The sequence below is a fragment of the Ischnura elegans genome, chromosome 11 (assembly GCF_921293095.1).
Source record: "Ischnura elegans chromosome 11, ioIscEleg1.1, whole genome shotgun sequence".
In the NCBI taxonomy this organism is placed as follows: domain Eukaryota; kingdom Metazoa; phylum Arthropoda; class Insecta; order Odonata; family Coenagrionidae; genus Ischnura; species Ischnura elegans.
The window spans coordinates 101754505-101775435 of NC_060256.1; the positions used below are offsets into that span (position 1 = coordinate 101754505).

The window sequence follows — 20931 nt, forward strand, 5'->3', positions numbered from 1 at the left end:
AAAAATTATCAGTTACTGGCTTATGTGTATTAGTGACAATATGCGACAGAAAAAGAATTTACACTGACATTGACTCTCTTAAGACTTGAAGTTGAGCTGTTGCATCTCTGACTCCAATATACTCCAATGCTGTTTCCGTTGGTGAATGTGGAGTTTTGAGTAATTTCTTTGCTTGTATTGTAGGCATCCATTGCACTCATGGGTTCAATCGCACTGGCTTCCTGATTGTGTCGTACCTTGTGGAGAACATGGACTGGAGTGTGGAGGCAGCTGTTAACGAATTTGCGCGTGTCAGACCGCCTGGCATCTACAAGGCTGATTACCTGAATGAACTCTATAGAAGGTCAGTGTCTGTAAAAAAGAGCGAGACATCCAAGTTTGCAGAGGTGTGTCATCCAAATGAACCAACCAAAAAGCATAAGAGACAACATTTATTTCTGCATTAAATCATACACTTTTAACCGTTAGGTTTTGACTTTAGTATCAGTTTACATTGTTTTCAATGATGCCTTTAATTTTAGTGCTATAAACAATTTGATTTTGGTCTGACTTGGACACTTGCCAAAAGCTTTCTTAAATTCTAGAATTAATGTGTCAACTAGGGATGGACGGATCCAGTATTTTTTTTCAGAACTGGATTCGGATCGGATCCTTGATTTTTGGAGCCAGATCTTTCAGATTGGATATTTTCAGACCCAAATGTGTTTTCAAATGCCTGCTATTAAACGAAGTAATTATTCAAGTTTATTCTGGGTACATAGAATCAAAGGAATGCTTTTTAGATTTTCATACACATTTTAATATTTTTATAAATTAAAAATCTTTTTTATAGGCTTTCAAGTTTTAATTTACATGCTGAGGACCTAAACTGTTACGCTTAGGTTTGGAAATGAAAATGGGAGAAATCTTTGAATAAACCACTGACCAGTGGCGTAGTGAGAGGGAAAGTGCAGGGGCTCCAGACCCCCCAAAATATAAAAACACAATTACCTTCATTCATAAAAGGAAACAAAATATTGAAAAATCATGAATTTACTATAGATTTATTTGAAAAATGAAGTTTTTTTCAATTGCGAAGGGTGTTCAAATTAGTTTGAAATCCTCTACTTTGTACCCCGTTTAAAAATATTCCCCCCTGGTTTTGGACCCCCCATTAACAAAATTCCTGGCTACCCCACTGCCATAGACTGAATTCAAATTTTCCTCATGCACATTTCCCCCGAATTTTGTCACTTTCTCATGACATACCGACTTGTGTTTCACCCAAAAATGCTTCAGTATGGTGAGGTGGATTTAGCAATTCCTCCCTGTAATTTCACGCCACAATGCACACACATGGCATACATTGGTTCTCCTTATCTCAATACGAATGTTTCTACACAACGAAAGACATTTTTATCAGTATAACATTAAATTGCAACTGCGCAATCAGCAACATACAGTGCAACCTCGATAAAACAAGATCCCACGGTGCTCCAATAAACAGTGAATTGTCGCTTTAGTGGAGGGGGAGCAAATTATAGCCAATATACCTGTTTCGACAGTTATACAGGAACAGGAGTGGTGCAGCGACAGATAAATTATATCCGATAAAGCATAAATCCAGACGAAAGGCGATGGTTTTTTGCATCACTAAATTTCCTTACTCAAACAAAGACTAACTGTTCAAACGATTTATAAGCGCCGCACTGAATAAAAATCATGCAAAGCGTTGTTTTGTCAATCATTATGCCAATGCACAACCGACGAAGCCATTTTTCTATGCACTTAATTAGTGCATTTACGTAATCATTCTATTATTTTGGTATTTTCCACTGAAAATTCAAAAATTAACCTATAAAACTGTATCGCGTTTATTTAATGCCTCAAATGTTTGCATTGGTGTATGTTTATTGTTCCTGTACGTTAAGCGGCAGTTAAGTGAAATAACGTTTTGCATTTGTTTCTGCAGTCGAAAACGGTGGAAGGTTGCATAACGTTCCTGCCTTGGAAGGCTTTTTCTATCATATATATCAATATTTTCACCAAAATGAACTACTTATTTATCGAACGACAGTTAACTACATGAATTTGAGACTGAGCACTCCACGTTAACTTCATTTCTAATAGATCGCAAGAAATTACAGAGATACGGGACTCTTGGTGAAGGTTTTCCGGCGAAACTCTCGCTATGGCGAGTGCCAATACCAAAAGGGTCTTGTAAAAATGAATGTTTTTACATGCTTATTATAGGGTCAATTGACGGTGCATCGGCTATCTCTTGTAATGGCGGGGGTCTCACAATAGCCCGTACTCGTTTTAATGAGGTTCCACTGTAATTAACAGTATTTCAAACAGCATTAACGTCACGTTTGACGAGGTGCTCGACCGCTCAGTAAGACGAAGGGGTGAGCAGCAGAAGCACATAAAGGAGAGGTGGAGGGGAAGGAGCGCATTCCCTCTGTATTTCAAGCAACAAGGCTACAAATGAGGAAGTCAAGGACGAACAAGTCAGATCTTGCTTCAGTGACATCATTGCCTTCGAAGCAAAGCTGGGTGCGCTACATGATACATACAATTGTCGAAGCTATCGAGACATCTCCCAGAAAATCACTCACCTAGCATTTGTCCTCAAGAAACGGAGAATTGAAGCAGGTAGGCCAAAAAAGGTCAGTTGACGAGGTGGGGTAGGGATTAAACACGCCTCAATTGTTCTTGTGTAATTTGATATTTTCCATAGAAGACAATGATTTATGGTCCGTGTGATTTCGGAAACAAAAAAAACAACATATGCATGGGATGATGGACCGCTGAGGGTGGTTTTCTGAAATCTGCGAGGTAGTTACTTTTGAAGTGTTTATTATCCTACGATGCTGAGATTCCCCCGATGATTGTTCCATCTCTTGGGAAGAGTCAGTCAGAATGTGCCAGTCGTATTTTGCCTTTCTTTATTTTCCACAGCTGAAATTCGGCTACGCAACCTCTGCGAGAGCTTTCAAGCAAAGCGGTTCATGAGTAGGACAAGAATTGCATGCGACGGTGCATTCGATGAGAGAATCGGAACTCTTTCCACCCTTATGGGGCGTTTCATTCACTTAAGCTATTATTTAAAATTTCGGATCCAGATCCGATGTCTTCCGTGACTTTGGATCCAATGAAGGACAATATCCGCGATTGATTGAGAGCCATTCTTCCAGTGGCCCACCCATTGCCGTAAATTTATTGACCGGGAATAATTTAAGCAATAATGTACATGGAGTATTGACTGAATTCACCTATTTTACATATTTTATCCTTGACGTACCCATATATCCAGCTTACAAAGAGAGAAATTACCGTATAAGCACGTGTAAGAGGCGCACCTTTTTTCCCAGAAATTGCAGCCGAAAATGAGGGTGCGCCTCTTACACAAACTTCTTATCTTCCCCCCTCCCCTTTACCAGTCGCAAGTCTAAGGGGAACTGAGTGGCCTTGGTTTCCAGTGTGAGTCAGTCATCTGAAACCTTAGGTCAAAAACAAGCGGCAGGCAGGGGAGTTTCTCCCTTAGTGACGTATTTTTAAAATGCTCCTGTTTGCTTTTCTTGTAAGCATCGCGCCGTCACGTCGGTACCACAGAGGTGAACATAGAAAAGATCGCGCGGGGGTTTTTCGCTACGGAGGGCGCGCTAAATTTACTGCCACGAGTGGGCATCCCACGGCATTTATACTGCATATAGTAATCCTTATCAAACGTAAAGAAAGGAAAGTTTTGGAGGACATACCTGGTTAATAGTCAATATCTGTCTTTCCGAGTAATTTCCATTACGCTGAGGACCTGATTTTCCAAAAATCATCTTCAGACGCTAATATGAGGATTATTGCAACTGAAAATTATATTGGTATCAAAACTTGCGCTTTAAAAATTCGAACAAGTGAGTTCATTGTTGGACTAAATTGTGGATGGAAGAAATCAGAAATGCTTATAAGTGAAGAGCGCGGAAGGAGAGTTCCAGGGGAAGGAGCGCGATCCCTCCGTCTTCGAAGCAAGCAACGGAATACGGAGGGGAAGGAGCGCGCTCCCTCTGTACGAGGCTATGAGTGAAGGAGCACGGGAAGAACACGTCCGATCTTGCATGTGATGTCATTGCTTTCAAAGCGAAGGGGCGAAGGTTCAGCAATGTGATATACGTAGTTTGCATTGCCTAAAGTTTCCAGTCCATCTCGTCTTGTTTGAATGCGCTTATGCTGCGCGTGTTTCTTCCGAAATTGTCCTGTTTGGACTATTTTGAATATTAGTAGCCTTGTTGTAACTATGAATCTTTGCGTCAAACAATTAGAGCTTAAAAAACATAAATTGTCAGATGTGCGTCGCATTAGATCTCTTTCTGTTTTTGAACCTCGTGCGTGTCATACAATTATTGAAAGCTATCGAGATATCTTCGGGCTCAGTAGATGACTCACCTAGCATTTGGCCTCCATAAACTGAGAGATCGATCAAGGTCAGTTGGTGAGACGGGGTAGGGATGAAACACGTTTCCATTGTTCCCCTGTGACTTTATGTTTTCCTATTTTCCTGTGGGGTCTCGGAAAGGAAAAAAACGGCAGAGGCATTGGCTGATGGAGGGCCGAATGTGGCTCCATTAAATCTACGACGTGGTTATTATCATAGGGCGCTGAGATTGCCCCGATTGTTGTCCAAGCTCTTGGGAAGATTCATACTATGGGTCTGTCGTGTATTGCCTTAAAATTTTCCTCGGCTGCAATTCTATTGCAATACTCCTGCAGGAGGATTTAAAAAAAATTGTTTGTGAATAGGAATGAATGAATGAATGCTTTATTTGATGCTCTGGGAAACCCATAAGAGCAAAAAACCTAAATACAATTAAACATTCTGCTCAAAAATACAATAATTATGAAATAGCACAACATATACAAAATTAATCAACTCAAAGTATTGTACAACTCAAAACAATACCGTATATCTCCGAATATAGTCCCCCCTTTTTTTCCAAAAATGGCCGCGGAAAAGTAAGGGGGGGGGACTATAATCGAGTGTAATCCAATTTAGCATACTAAAGGTGACCATAAAGTAATAAATAACGGCATAATGGCTAATGTTCTCGTAGTCTTTCTATTTGAGTATATTTATGAGGATTATAATCGGAGATATTAGTAAATACTGCCACGTTTTACCGGAAATTAAGACAATTTTTACCACAAATGTTGTACAGATACGATTATTCCGATTCAAATAGCATATCGAATATGCGTTTTCACGGAATCCATCGGGTAGCCGCTAATTTTTCTTGGAAAAGAATTGTTAGAATAATTCAATCGACACTGATCACTTAATGACGCAAAGCAGTAAATAATTAAAATGAAAACTAAACACACACTATCATTACATTAATCGAACACTAGAATTGAATCAATAGTATATGTACCCGTCGCTCATTAAATAACTACACAATTGAAATAATTGCGAAAAATAAACAGATAAAGTGAACCTTTCGTGACGATTTAGCATTTCATTGCGTCCGTAGCTACTATACGTCCGTGCGGTTCGTGTTTACAACCACTGCCTTTACCGCCTTCACAGAACAAGAATGCGCAATAGGTGATGCATTTGTTTCTGAAAAGGCGCAATAATCGACGACTTTAAACCAGAAGCGCCGGCATTACTGCATTTGATCGAAATACAGCGACTCAGCATCGACAGTGTAATCAATTTATTGAGGAATATCTTCAATTCGTCAGGGTAAATAGGATCGATAAATTACGTCGCATAACGTTTCGCAATTATTTCCGCGATATTTTCTTTATTAAAAATAATTTTACGTTCAACAGTGAGGTGATGGATCAAGTAGAAAGATGAGGATCAATCCTGCCGCAGATTAGAGGCCTTCAAAGACGGAGTTTCGATGCCAATTTAAAAATAGCCGTTGCAGAATACGCCGTAAATCATAGTATTTACAGCGCTAGCAAAGCGCTAATACATCGCGGAAGTCATTTCGGGGGTCTCGATGCGGCAGATTCAAAGAATTAGAGGAAAATATCGTCGAATTTGTGCGCAAATGCAGAGCAGAAGCTCTTTGTGTAACTTATGCAATGATTCGCGACGAGGCATTGAAAATTGATATAATTTTTTTTCAGTTTTAATGTTTGTTGGAAAAAGTTTATTTCTTAATTTTATTACTTTGATATTTGTAAGTCCTGTAGTTTAATTGTTTTGCTTAGCAGGCATTTGATAGCAATATTTTTATAATATTTATAATTTATTTAACACAATTTTATTTAGATTTCCTAAATTCTTCAGGTCACTTGGATTTGTGATGACTTGATGGGTGTATTACACTGGATCTAAGGAAGTTTCAGGGCCAAATGCAATACTGTTTATGGGCTTTAAGTTAAAGCTTATATATTGACATTGTCTGTAGTCATTTGGAAATCAAAAATATTAATAATTTGTGAAGGTTTAAAAAATACAATAGCCTTGGATACTTAAAAAAATGTCTCATTTCTTCATTACATCTGGTTAAGGAACTATAAATTACTGATACATGCAATGGATCACAACGTGTTTTAGGTATAGTTATTTTGTTGTGATGGAAAATATGCGAACAGATTTGTTCTTAATCTTCACAGAAAATAATAGTTTTTATCGAATCTAGAATCTTAACTTGCTAACCACAGAAAAATTGCCTTCCTTTACATTTTAAAATTTTTCCCAAAACTGAGGTCTCAAAATTGGGGGGGGGGACTATATTCGGGGGGGGACTATATTCGGAGATATACGGTACATTTACGGTTTTAAATATTCATACAGTTTACTCTTGAAAGATTCCGGGGTGGAGGAGCGTTTTATTAAGGGAGGTAATGAATTCCAAAACTTAGAAGCAGTGATCTGGAAGGAATTTAGGTATAGGTTGGTACGGGCTTGGGGTATATGGAGAAGGTTAAGGTCTGACCGGGTTCTTCGGAGGGAAACACTAGTCCTGTAAGTGAATAAGTTATACAGGTATTCAGGCGTTTGAGTACGAAATAGGGAGAACAGAAGAGACCCCAGGAAGTACTTCCTTCGGGAGCCAATAGGCAGCCATTTCAAGGCAACAAAGTGCTCAGAAACATGATCGTCTCTGCGAAGGTCGAATATAAATCTAATGCAGCTGTTAATTAGTCGCTGGACACGTATTTCAAGAACATTTGTTAAATCACAATACACTAGTATACAATAATCCATAATTGGAAAACTCAAAGAGGTTACAAGTGCTATTCTCGTGTGGACAGGTAAAATTTTCTTTTGAAGTTTCAATACATAGAGAATTTTTTTTCCCTTATTGCACATTTCCAATACATGCTGATCCCAATTTAAAGTAGTGGAAAGAGTGATGCCAAGGTATCGAACAGTTTTTTTGAATTTAACAATGCTGGTGTGAACACGAATAGGTGGAAGACTGTCATGATGAATGCTATTTAAAAGTCTTGAATTTCCGAAAATGATTGCTTGAGTTTTTAAGGGGTTTAATTGTAGGCAGTTGGTATTGGCCCAAGAGATGATGGAGCTAATATCACTGTTAATTGTTTCGATAAAAAACAGAAGTTCGTCACGAGAGCAGTGAATATAGATTTGCAGATCATCTGCATAGAGCATATAGTTGGCGTGACTAACGGACTTAGCCAGGTCCAGGGTGTACAAAGTAAAGAGGAGAGGTCCAAGGACGGATCCTTGAGGTACGCCGCATGAAATCGGGAGCCATGGGGATAACTCATCACCTGAGCCCTTGATAGCTTGACTTCTGCCCGTCAAGTAGGAGTTAAACCAGTTTAGGGTAGAGCTGGAAAAATCGAGGGACTTTAATTTGCATAAGAGAACTACGTGATTAACTCGATCAAAGGCCTTACTAAAATCGAATAGAACCATAATGGTTACCAATTTCTTGTCGGTGGCGAGACGAATATCGTTAGTGACTTTAAGCAGGGCAGTCTGTGTGCTGAAACCCTTGCGGAAGCCAGATTGGAAAGGGTCTAGTTTACCAGATGATGTTAGAAATTCCATGACTTGAGAGTGCACAATCCTCTCCAGTGTTTTAGAGAGGGCACAGAGAATAGAAATGGGCCTGAAATCAGATGGGTTTTCGGGCTTGTTAACCTTTCTGACGGGCGTGATAAGTCCTTTTTTCCAGGCATCTGGAAATCGAGCGTAGGATAAGGAATAATTAAAGATTTCAAGGATAAATGGAAGTAGGAACTGAGTGGCTTTATGAACAAACATAATAGAAATATTATCGTGACCTGGGGAATTGGATTTCGTCTTCTTAAGGTACTTAAGGGCAACATCCGGAGTGATGTGTTGAAAAAAGAAATTATTGGCATCAAACGGAACATGAAGGTCGTCAGTGGTCGGTGCAGCTGTTGCAGTGTCGCTGGTACTACTCGACAGAGAGGTAAAAAATTGATTTATTTGATCAATGTCAATATGACCTGGCAGAGCATTGGAACGCTAACGTACTAACCCGAGGTTCCTCAATTCACGCCATATGGACTTTTGAACACCGAGTTTCGAGAGTTTTGATGTATAGTAATGGTGTTTAACTTAGTTATGCGGGCTTTGACCATATTGCGATAATCCTTAAATGATTGGAAGTCTGCAGGCTTTCGGGTGCGAATATGTATTCTACGAAGATGATTACGTTCGCTTATTAGATTATGGATTTCTTCATTAAACCACGGTGCGTGAACGCGCTTAGGATAGCACATCACTATAGGTGCCAGAGCATTGATACATTTCAGTAAATGAGAATTAAAGCAATCGACCTTACGGTCAATACAGTCGGACTTAAAGATATCGCTCCAATCCAAAGCCGCAAGTTCATTCTGGATAATACATTCGTCAAAGTTTTTAAGTTTACGGAATTTAAAAGGCTTTGGAGGTGTAGTATAGAGTTTAAATCGATAGGAAATGTGAATGAGATCATGAGCTGACAAAAAGGGGACAGGCATTTGAGAGTATGAGATCACCTTATCAGGGTCATCAACAATAAACAGATCGAGTAAAGTATGACTGGTTGCTGTATGATGAGTTGCAGTAAACGGAACTAAATGAAGATTGTTACACAAGTTAAAATTCCTAATATACTGACTATCAGATTTGACTTGGAGGAGATCAGAGTTAAAATCTCCTGTTATCACAACGTTGTTGTAGGTGGGAAGAAAACGAAGAAGGTCGTTTTCGAAAACACTCAAGAACCCAATTTTGGGAGGACGATAAACAACACATAATAATAACTTTAAAGTATTTGGGCTGATGATGTCGACAAAAAGATACTCCGGTCGGGAACAGTAAGTTGAGGGAGAAGAGGCAACGACTGAGACCTGAAGATCCTGGCGAATAAATAGTCCAACACCACCTCCCACTTTACCGAGACGATCATGCCTCAGAAGATTGAAGTTGGGCAAAGACACTAGGACATCAGGGATGTCGGGTTTAAGCCAAGTTTCAGTGAGGCATATGATATAAAAAGAACATTGGGAAAAGTAAAGTCTGAATTCGTCAATATGGGCGTACAAAGATTGGCAATTGACACAACATATCTTAATGCAGTTAGATTGAAGAACTCTTTGAACCATATGGCGGCCATTGGGTTGACAAGTTGGTTGCTAGTCCACCAATGAAGAAAGTTTATCAGTATCCTCCGTCGAAGAAATGGTGAGGCGCTCGGAACCGTCTTCTTTGCTAGCATAAATCCTACCATTGCGCACCCAAACATACTTGATTTTGCCATTTTTCTTCAAGTCGCGAACCACTGAGTACAGTTTACGATTGAAAGGCGTAAGGGATTCATTTACGTACACTGGGGCCGCTGAAGAGAGGCTGAAGCCTATGTCTTTGGTAGTGAAATTTCTCTTCCCACTACGGGCGGCGACAACCTTAGAGGCGAGTGAATGCCGAAGAAAACGGACTATCACTAGGTTAGGTGAATCAGACCCTTTGCCATGCAATTTAAGGCGATAGCAATAATCAAGGTCAGACACACTGATATCCACACCAAGCGCTTGCCCCACGTTACAGACAATAGAGTCAAGGGTTTCACCATCGACGAAGGGAACACCACGAAATTCAACAACATTTTGTAGCCACTCTTGCTCAGCCCTATTGAACTGAACTTGAAGACTCGAAACATGATTTGAAATTTGGATATTGTCTTCAGATAGGTTGTCAAGGCGTTGGTTAAGGCTAGTGAGAGAAGCCGAAATACCTTTGAGGGCGTCCGCATGATCAGTGATGCACTTTTAGATGTCGGAGAGAGACGATTTTATGTCCGAGTAACCCTCTTGAAATTGCTTTACTCTATCAAGTAGCTCCTTAACCAGGTCAGCAAGAGGCTCTTTGGAAGATTTCCCTATGCCAGGTTTTAAGGGCGTGGAGTCAGAGCGAGAAGCACGTTGCCAAGATGTACAGGAATCACACAACCAGGTTTTCTGTAGGTCATCCAGAACTTGCAGGTCCCCATCGGACATAGCAACACAAGACGAATGGAAAAATGACTTGCACTCGCCACAGTTCAGGCCTTTTTGACCACGTCGAGAGCCTTGATTACACACACAACAGGTAGGCATAGCGAAAGCAAAGCAGGAGCTCTGAGGAGACAACCTTACAGCTCGAGAGCAGAACTGGAACGTGCGAACGTAGGAAAAGCATCGTAGAGCAATGGCATATGCGAAGAGAGGATCGGAACTCTTTCTACTCCCTCTTATGCCGCTATTACGGCCGCAGTTATCAAAATTTCCTCATTCAATTAATATTGAAAGAGGAAAATTCGAAAACTGTCGAAATTCCAGGCGTACTGGACTTTCGACAGTTATAAAATATACGTCTGCAACACCGTGCGATAGCATTAAAAAAATGCCGCAAAATTTTTTTCTTCATAGCTTCGATGCTCAAAATAGGGGTGCACCTCTTACACACGCTTATACGGTACTTTTAAATGTCTGTAATTTCAAATGAAATATTGCTATTGTGATCAAGTTGTCATCTTTTATATTTGTTCACTTATCTGTTAACACAGTGATATAACAGGAAAGAAATCTTTATCCATCCATGTTTGCCGAGGGGATCCACACTTTACCAAATTGCTTAAAGGCGCTTAGATGCAACCAATGTCTCAGACATTTGAGCTCCTGGATTGCTTTAATTATATCTACTGAACCCCGTGAATTTTGCTTTTGTAGTAATTTCTGTATATCTCCCAACCCCAACATCAACTTCTCTGTGTCTGTCAATTCCAGGCCATGAATTTTTTGTCTTTAAATCAGGGTTCATGTCTGTAGTTGGAACTTCTTGGGGATCAAAAACTGAGATCTTTTCAAATACCTATTTTTCTTGGTCTTCTTATTATGCTTAGATCTTCTACCATCAGAGAACAAAGTTTGGTTGATGCCTTTTCAGCCATCTGCATAGGTATTGACTTTACAGCAGGTTGTTTGTGGTATGTTTTGCAGATGTAATAAGTGGTTTTATCAAAAAAAGTACTCTTATGAATATTCTCGACGCTCATTTTTTACCTTCCTTAACCCTTTCAAAGTGTGGAGTGGAGTGGGGTTCTCTCCTTAGCATGAATGCAGGACTACGCTCCAAGAGACTCTTCAGTCCCTTCTGTATGGAGCATTTATGTTGGACATCTGTTAAGAAAGGTCTTGCGGATAATCACACACTCTCAACACCAACCTTTTTCGATCCTTTCTAGTGGGGATATCGCATTATCTTGAGCTCCGAGGGTAGTTGGTCTTCCTCCTTTCGCGGTTTATAACCCTATCAGCAGCATTGGTTCGCTGTAAACTCATGCTTTGTGTAAATGAATTAGCTATATGGATGATTGTTGCTTGCACGTAAATTGCAGACTTCCAATTGAATTCCTTGTTTTATTCTGAGAATTTTAAAATTTTGAATGAAGCTCTACCAGCACCATTAATGAATTTAATGCATTAACAATTTCCATGTTGATTTTATACTGAAATCAAGATATAAGATAATATTTATGGTAGAATTTCGTTTAAATATTGTAAACACTGCTCAAAAGACAAAGAATTCAATTCTTAGTTTATATTTTTTGAGAAAGAATCATATATTTATTTCACAAACTAACTGAATGAACTATTGTATGACTGCGGTTCCTTGCCACGAAGAGGGGTAATAAAAGACGAGGGGTCCGGCTACCTCAGTGGCGTAGCCAGGGGTGGAGTCCAAGGGGTCCGGACTCTCCCCCAAAATATAAAAACAATCATTTTCCTTCATAAAAGAAAACAAAATATCGAAAAATCATGAATTAAAAAAATATTCCTTAACAATTGAAGTTTCGATTATATTTTATATTAAGTTTTTTCGATTATGAAAAGTGTTAACATTAGTTTAAAACCCATTACTTAGTATCCTGTTTTTCGAAAATTTCCCCCCCTCGTTTTGGACCCCCCAGAAAGAAATTCCTGGCTACGCCACTGGGCTACCTGCTCCCAGATTTCAGGGATACGACCTGTGTTCCACTGTGTTGGGTCCTGAAACTAAGACTTAGGGAACTCATGAATATCATAAAAGGAGGAGAGCAAGAAATGTGTATTTTCGGCATTTGTTCGCCTGTGTAGGAAAATCTCAGATGAAAATTTTTGCCTTTCGTCTCCTGGGTCAAGGAACGTCCTGCCGCGTATTTTCATCAATAGTAGCGAAAGGGTTTCCTCTTTATAGAATGTGAGCATTTGGATAGTTTGAAGCCTCCAGTAATTTGATTAAGTCAACCATCAGATTCCCATGGCATTTTGGCTACTTTGTAGGCATCGTGTGAACCGCGGTTTAGACATAATCCTGATGAAAAAGTCACTCTATTTCTTCGAATGTGTTTATTTGTTGAAATCATGAATTTTCTCCAATTCATGGGCGATTTTCACCAACTCAGCCATGATTTTCATCATTTTTTCTTTTTGCTCATGTTTTCCCACGAAATTGTTTTTGGAGGCATATATTTGAGCCGTAATTTTTTCATTGCATTGGCCACTCACCGACGTGACGAATTTCCGCGGGCCGCCGTTCACGGCACAGCGCCGTGAAATCCAGTGAGTTGTCTTGTCGGAAAGGGGCCTGAATTTCACGGCGCTGTGCCTGGAATGGCAGCCGGCGATAGGTCGTTTCGGCTGAAAGCTGCCTCAATGTAGCTATATGTGTATTTCACGGCATAGATGGTGCACCTCCGCTTTTTGCCGCTGTCAGACGAGCCGGCTTTGCTCTGGCCGTCGTCAATGGCACGGCACCGTGCTTTAAATAACCATTGGTTTCAATGCATTTCTTCAAACGAGTCGAATCGCGCGGTTGACGGCATGGCGTTGTCGATGGTCAGCAAGGCAAGGTTCAATCCGGCCCCGGCGGTGTGCCATTTATGGCGTAAAATAAACGCAATGCTACCTTGAGGCTACTTTCAGATGCAACGACTTTTTGCCGGCCGCCGTTCACGTCACGGTGCCGTGAAATTCAAGCCACTTTCAAACGAGACACCTCCCTCACTTTCAAATGAGACATCTCACGGCACTCTGCTGTGAAGGGCGGTCCATCTAAATTTGTCGCGTCGGAAAGCGGCCAATGCAGTGAAAAAATTACAGCTTAAATATATGCCTCCAAACACAATTTTGCGGGAGAAGCATGAGCAGAAGAAAAAAATTGTGAAAATTGCCCATGAATTGGAGAAAATCACAATTAACACGAAATTCATGTATTCGCTGGAAAATCCCGGAATTCGCGTTAAAATTCACGTTATCGCATTTGCGACTTATGCATGTCTCTAGTTATGATTGTCCAAGAAGGTCATGATATTGCTAAGTACGACATGTTCGAGTATCTTGCGTATAATCAATTTCAATGAAATTGGACAATAGTTGTCTGGGTCACTCCTGCTTCCCTTTTTGGATTTATGTAGGTGTAATGCTTGCAATTTTCCATTCTAGTGGTAATTTCCCTCTGACAATGACTTCTTGAAATTACCTCTAGGAACAGTGTGATCTGTTGTGCTAAGTCCTTATGTGCAGGTATTCCCTCCAGACCACGAGATTTACTTTTCTTCATTGAATGTAGCGATTTAGTTATCGCACCATGCTAGATAGAGATTTCTTCCATTGGTTCCTGAGTGAATGGCATGTCTTACTTTTGTGTCTTGAGTGCAGCATGTATTATCGCTAATCCTGCAAAGACGTGTGTGTGCATATGATGGTGTGTGAAACGAAGGAGCCTATTACAACTTCTTTCCAATCATGTTCTGCAGGTACGATGACCCAAATTTCGCTCCACTCCCTCCAGAGCTGCCAACGTGGCACAAGGAATTTGATGATGGGGGAGAAGATGACGAGGGGAACGCTCTGGAAGTCCAAAGCGACACTAACAGCAGGTGAAATACTCTCCCTTCCATTCTCCACAGCTAGTCCTGTGGTTCATTGCATGCATTAGTGATCTCAGTAAAGTTCAATGGTTGTTACGTCATTTTAAGAGAATTGGGATGGCAGAGGGGCACTGGCAGATTTATTTACTTGTTGCCACAAGTTTACTTACGAGGTATCATCATCATCATCACTTACAAGGAGACATCGCCAAAGTGATGTTCGGGATCTGCATGCGGATGTTATTGTCTGAGACTATATAGGTAAGGTAGGAAAAGTGTCACGGTTTTCTTCCACATAGGCCCAGGTTCGAGAGATATTTGCATGTAAAGATTTTGCGCACCATGACTTTCCTTTGAGAAAATCCTTTGAGTAATCGCCCTCTCTCAACTACTGCAGTGGCGGTGTGGTCTAGGGTGCTAATTCAGTGACTCCTATCGTGCGCATCCCAGGTTCGAGTCCCAGTATCGGCATTATTTTTTCCTCTGAATTTTTGGAATCAATGTTACAACTCATATCAATTAATGGATTTTAAAAGGAACTCCGAATTGTGCCTTACCATATGAATTAGAGGATGTATATAATAACCAACACGGGAATTTCTGGGTAATGTGCTCATCTTTGTTGGGGCGGTATAATTTTTATTTTGCAATTTGGATTCCCTGCGTCACCTTCAAACAATTTGTCACACATTTCACCATTTGTCTGCCCTCACCAGGAATCTATTAGTAGGAAAATAAGTTTCTCGTCCACAAAAGGTTTTAGAATAATTTCCAAGAAAACTCCATACACTTGAGTTGTGAGTTTTCCAGATGTTGAGCACACCACAGTCACATTTTGATACTAGAAGAGATATCCCTGAGAAGATATCCCTTCGTCAGTAACTCTGACAAGTGAGACTTATATTATGACTCGTAAATTGTAACCTGATGTCCAGGTTTCCGAAATAAATGCCACATCAACTGCTGAGAAGTTCAGCTGCAAGGATTTTGGGATTCGCCAGAAATCATTACTGTTTTATTCCTACTAGTTCCTTGCTTAACTGTTAGAAATACGTGATGTTTGGTATTATTTTTTAAAATTACGTGCACATAACTAATATTTCAAACTAATAAAAGTATAATACCAATTGCCAAAATTCATTGTTAGACACCTTGTGGGCCAATAGGTGATTGGTGCAGCAGTTGACCTCCAGAAAAGGGGAACTTTGAAGTGAGTCTGCTAAAAAAAGTCTGTGGGCGAAAAAGGGGGAGGCCTGAAAAAGGTTTCAATTGTTCTCCTGTAACTTGATATTTTCTTTCAAAACTAAGGTCTTCATAATACGATTCGCGAGCTGGGACCTTTTGTTTGATTTTGGAGAAGAAGAAAGCATCAGAGAGGGGGAGGCAAGTGCTGAATGGAGGGGGACAGCGGATCTTGGGAAATGCGGTAATGTTACTTTCCCACGGCACTATGTTTCTCCCTATGGTAGTTCAATCTCATGGGGAAGATTCAAACTGTGTGCCTGTTGTTATTAGCCATAAACAACACATTGTAAATACTTCATCTCATTTTCGTCAAACGATGGATGCAGGAATATCATACAACGGGACTGCGATCTTCAAACGATCAATGTGGAAAACGATACTTCGGGGAATGATAGGTGTGGGAAAATATTATATTGTCTTTATGGAACTTTATTTGGGACCTGGGACCAGGGACGGTGAACGATGAATGCGGGAACGATAGATCGGGGTTCCACTGTATCATTTCCTCTAGTCTTTCCCCCCATTAGATATTCTCCACAGCCCACCCACTGTCTTCCTAGCAAATCTCGATCCTTACAACAGAATATCCTTCCATTCACCATGTCTCCCTTATGTCCTGCCTTTTAGCGTCCTTCAAAGAGTTTCGTCCCAACAGCCCTCCCTCCACAGCTGACCCTCGATAATCCCTGAATTTGGCGGCGACGCCCAATTGTGTGAAAAATGATGGGAAAGCTAAACGAAGAATAATAATAATAATAATAATAATAATAATTTTTATTGTTCTGTTGGTCCAAGGAATAGAACATAGAACATGGTCAAGAGAATATTACAGATAATAAGAGATACCAAACACACAAAAAAACGACACAGATCAATTATACATTATCACACATATATTCGTCTAGATTGTAATAGGCTTTGGATAAAAGCAGCCTTCTCAATTCGCGCTTGAAGGTTGCAATGTTGGACTGAGTTTTTACATGCGGTGGTAATTTATTAAAAATAAGGGAAGCTGAGTGATGAGTTCCCTTTCTAGATAAGGCACAGGGTTGCCTTCTCAGGTGAACATCATTTCTGCGCCGAGTGAAATAATCATGAATGGTAGAGCTCGGACAGAACAAATCAGGATACATTTTGACAAATAGTGCACAATAAAAAATAAACAGACATGGTAGTGTCATTATCTTGAATTTAAGAAACAGTGGCTTTCCTGGAGATCTGATGGAAACAGCAGCAATTGCCTTCAAAGATCTCTTTTGCATGGAGAAGGCCCTTGTGGCAGCACTGGTGTTGCCCCAAAATATCACACCAGATCTCAAAAATGGCTTGAGTAGGCTGCTGGAAAGCAGGCCCATTGTATTGAAGAGCCTTGAAGGGTAGGAGGGGAAACTGGTTAGGGTCAGTAACTGAATGTGAGGATAGCCAATGGTGTTTATTTGATGAGAAGAAAGAGTTGAGATTACAAAGAGGCTGTGGGAGCAATGGCTGGGGCGAGGATGAGCAAATTACTCGAAAATTCCCGTGTAAGTGCAGTCTGGGCGCCAAGAGTTGTTCGATGACATTTCGACGGGTGTAATCGGGGGTAGGGGGCTAGGTTGCCAGGTAAGAAAGGGAAAGGCCCACCTCACATGCAAACAAAAGGGTTCCGTGAAGAAAGGACCCAAATGGAGAATCCCTCGTTTCAGTGGTGATTCGAAGAAAGGGCTTGTTTTGGTGGTTCAGGCTGGTTTCAGTGCTTCATATGCATGTGTCAATGTTGTATGACTAGGTGAGGGTCTGAGGTGGGTTTGGGGGACAGCGATTGGCTGTAAACCATGCTGGCACAGGGTTCTCCACCCCTCCTTTTAAAAAGTCATCGGATGACTCTCGACTGTAATTACATACGTCCTCTAATTTGCGTGGTAGGGCACAATTTGGAGATCCATTTCAAATTCATAAGTTAATATGGAAATAAGTATCGCAAAGTAACAAAATAAAATGAATGGGGATGAGTTGTAATAGTGATTTCAAAAATTAGTGGAGAGAAAAAATTTGCCGACATCAGGACTCGAACACGGGACGAATGCGGTATGAGTCACTGGACTGGTGCTGTAGACCGTGCCACCTCCCCTGCACTTGAGAGGAGGCGATTACTCAAAGTGATGGTGCACAAAATCTTCACATGCGAATATCTCTCGAACCCTGGCCTATGTGGAAGAAAGTCGTGACCCTTTTTCTACCTCACCTACATAGTCTCAGAAAATAGCATCCACATCCAGATCCCGAACATATTTTTTCACGATGCCTCCTTTTTAGTAGCAAAACCAGTCGCATCAATAAATAATTGTGGAACCTGCCATTGACTATTAATTAAATGAACTATTGTGAAGTAGTTCCATCATGTTTTGCTGGACACTAATGAGTAAAGATTTGCTGTGTGTTCTGTCTTCAGTGTTGGAGGTGGTGGGGGTGGGAAGCGAAGACGCAAGGGGAACATGCGCAAGAGGCCAGCTGTGTTCATGGAAGGTGTGACCAAGGGCATATCTGTGGTCTCCAACGCAGAGAAGCTGACTGCCGTGCAGAGGAAGGTACAGGCATTGACCAACTTCTGTGGAGAGGCGGGCGACGGCTTCCCAGGCTGTCAGCCAGTCTCCATGGACACATCAAATCTGAATCTGATGCATGAGATGCCGTATATGGTGTCGTGGAAAGCAGACGGCACAAGGTGAGCTCCATCTTCCAATAAGCACCACTTTTTACTTTGTGTTTACATTATCTTCACCACGTCAGCCTCAGTATGCTATGGGAATGAGTGAAAGGTAACGGAGTTGCAGGTGTGGTACTTTTTATTGCTCACAATTTCTATTTTACCGGCCCAATTTTGATAAACATTGCATAAAAAGCTTGTTACCCCACTTTTTTGGAATTCTGCTAGGGAACAAATTTAATGTTGAAAAATAGTAATTTTGAAACCTTCTATCTCCGAGTATAGTCCCCTCTGTTTTACCCTAAATCTCTGGAAGATAAGCATTAGATTTGCCTGCATCATGGCCTCCTCAAATATGTAATGTAGAGGATTCAGAGGAGGTAATGCCTAAAATGGAACACAAGTGCAGCATATGTACCTACTTCCGATTATCCAAATGGGCTAATGGTGGGGAGAGGCGGCACAAATAATCGAAAAACACGAATAATCCAAACTTAATTTCCTTTTATTTCTCTTAATTTTCATAATTTACGTAAATCAAACAATCTGTTATTGCTTATGCACATTGTCTATTATTATAGATTGCTTTCCGGAATCGTTAAGAGTAGTGATGGGTCGATTCCAAAATTTTATCGATTCCGATCCCGATTCCGATTCTGACATTTCGATTCCGATTCTACCGATACCGATTCCATCGATTCTGATGCCATAGGCTCCAAGGAAAATATCACTTAATTCCAGGCAACAAGAAAACCGCTTTAAAAAATATTACTCTGTGAAAGAGTCAGTCAAACAAAAGCATCTTTCATATCATCACTATGTAATCACAATATAATAGCTAAATTTCAAAACAGAACATACCTGAAAAGTGGTGTTACATGATAGGTATTACTTTAGAATATTAGCACTCATGTTTAAATTTAAAATAAAAGTATCTTCTTTAATATCTATCTTTTATTGATAATATCTTATCATTATCAATAATGTCTCACAAATTTAGTCTCCTTTTACAGACTTCAAATTTTTGCTCAGAAAGCAAAGCATCTTCACTCTGTCAGGATAAAGCCTGTTGCATTTTACATCACATATTTTTCCTGCAGAACTAAATGTCTTTCACTGAACACAGTGGATGGCGGTATGGCAAGAAACCTCTTCGCTAATACTTTCAGCCCTGGGTAGGAGATACAAGTCTTTCAGTATTTCCCAGGGAAGGAATTTGGTGGTGCATTAATCTATGATAAATAATCTTCCACTTCAGCTTCAACAGGGTTTGCTATGGTGACTTTGGACACTTTTCCAAATGCATCACTGTATCCTGACTATATACCTGTCACAAGCTCCCTAGTCTGCATTTGCTCCCTCGGAATATAATAGGGATTTCCAAGTAGCACTTTTTGATCTTGAGTCGAGTTGAAAATTACTCGCGAGTATCGAGTGGAGTGGAGTATGATAATTTCTGAACCAGGCATTACAGCAATGCATACTACAATATATTCTACTCCAATTTTCTATGATGAATGTAAAAAGGAAAATATAATGAGGATCGTTCATGGTTATTGCCAGAAGTAGGAGATGAATGAAAATTAATGTGTCTTCAACTGTTCTATAGGGAAAATTGAAATTAATTAACCCCAAGTAATATGTCGACCATATAATATATATCCAAACTACAAGGGAGACCCCTGAGTATAGTAATTTTTGCAGCTATAATAAAGATTACATACTAAGTATATGAATCATGTAATATTTGGCCCTTTCAAATTCTCAAGCAGAAAATCCAATTATTTTACATGCTCAGCCAGCAGGTATGCCATATCAGCAGGTATGTCATATGCCAGGCAGCCATCTCCATATGTTACAGTATTACTACCTGCAGAAAATTGGCTTTTGCTGCACACTTGTGTGACTTTCCTACCAAAATTGCAAGATTTTGGAGACTTTGGAATTTTTATTAAAAATTGTATGAATGATTTATTTGGATCTTGAATCTTCATGGAATTCAAGTGGACGAAGCGAACTAACTATAGAATAAAATTTTAGTTTTGTAGAGCCAAAAAAATTCTATACTTCTCACGTCATTTAATCAGCGTTAAAATCTCTTGCTTTTTTTTAAGTTCAAGAATGAAACTAAGCTCTACAAATGAAATTCACATCGGACAGACGCAGTAATAAAAAAAGGCTAAAAGATGCCTTGTGATAAGAAAACTCCCCCTTCCGCGCGACTCACCTCGGCGAAGGTGGAAAGGGAATAAGGGTATCAGTTGTTGCCTTTCATGGAAATAGTTCCTTTTTCTCTCTCTTAAGCATGCTGACTTAATTTCTTCACTTTACTTCAATACCCGAGCCATATTTCTTATGCGTGGGATGGTTCCGAAAAATATCCAATCCTTAGTATTTTCTTTCGAGTAATGCGCCTACTGGCCTAGTCGATCTATACATAATCCTTTATAACATTCTCAGTTTAGTGTTTTAAGTCAATTAAGACGATTATCCATGCTTTGAATGACGATTTTCAAGGCTAATGTTTTAAAAAACTTGAAAAATCGGCCTCAGTTACCGAGTCTCGGAGGTCTGCGGCGTGTAGGTCATCCTTGACGCGCGATTAAAAAATCGCTCTAATTTCCTTCGTCG

At 40.2% G+C, this 20931-nt stretch overlaps 1 protein-coding gene across 2 annotated transcripts in view; it reads left to right on the top strand.

Annotated features, from left to right (window-relative positions):
• The window catches only part of LOC124168533 (mRNA-capping enzyme), a 133403-nt gene that overhangs the window by 11039 nt on the left and 101433 nt on the right, over window positions 1–20931 (top strand). For both annotated transcript variants that reach the window (XM_046546869.1, XM_046546870.1), the window contains 3 exons: window positions 184–343; window positions 14256–14378; window positions 18046–18318. In XM_046546869.1, the coding sequence (XP_046402825.1) occupies window positions 184–343; window positions 14256–14378; window positions 18046–18318 (556 nt within the window). The remainder of the gene's footprint in view (window positions 1–183; window positions 344–14255; window positions 14379–18045; window positions 18319–20931) is intronic.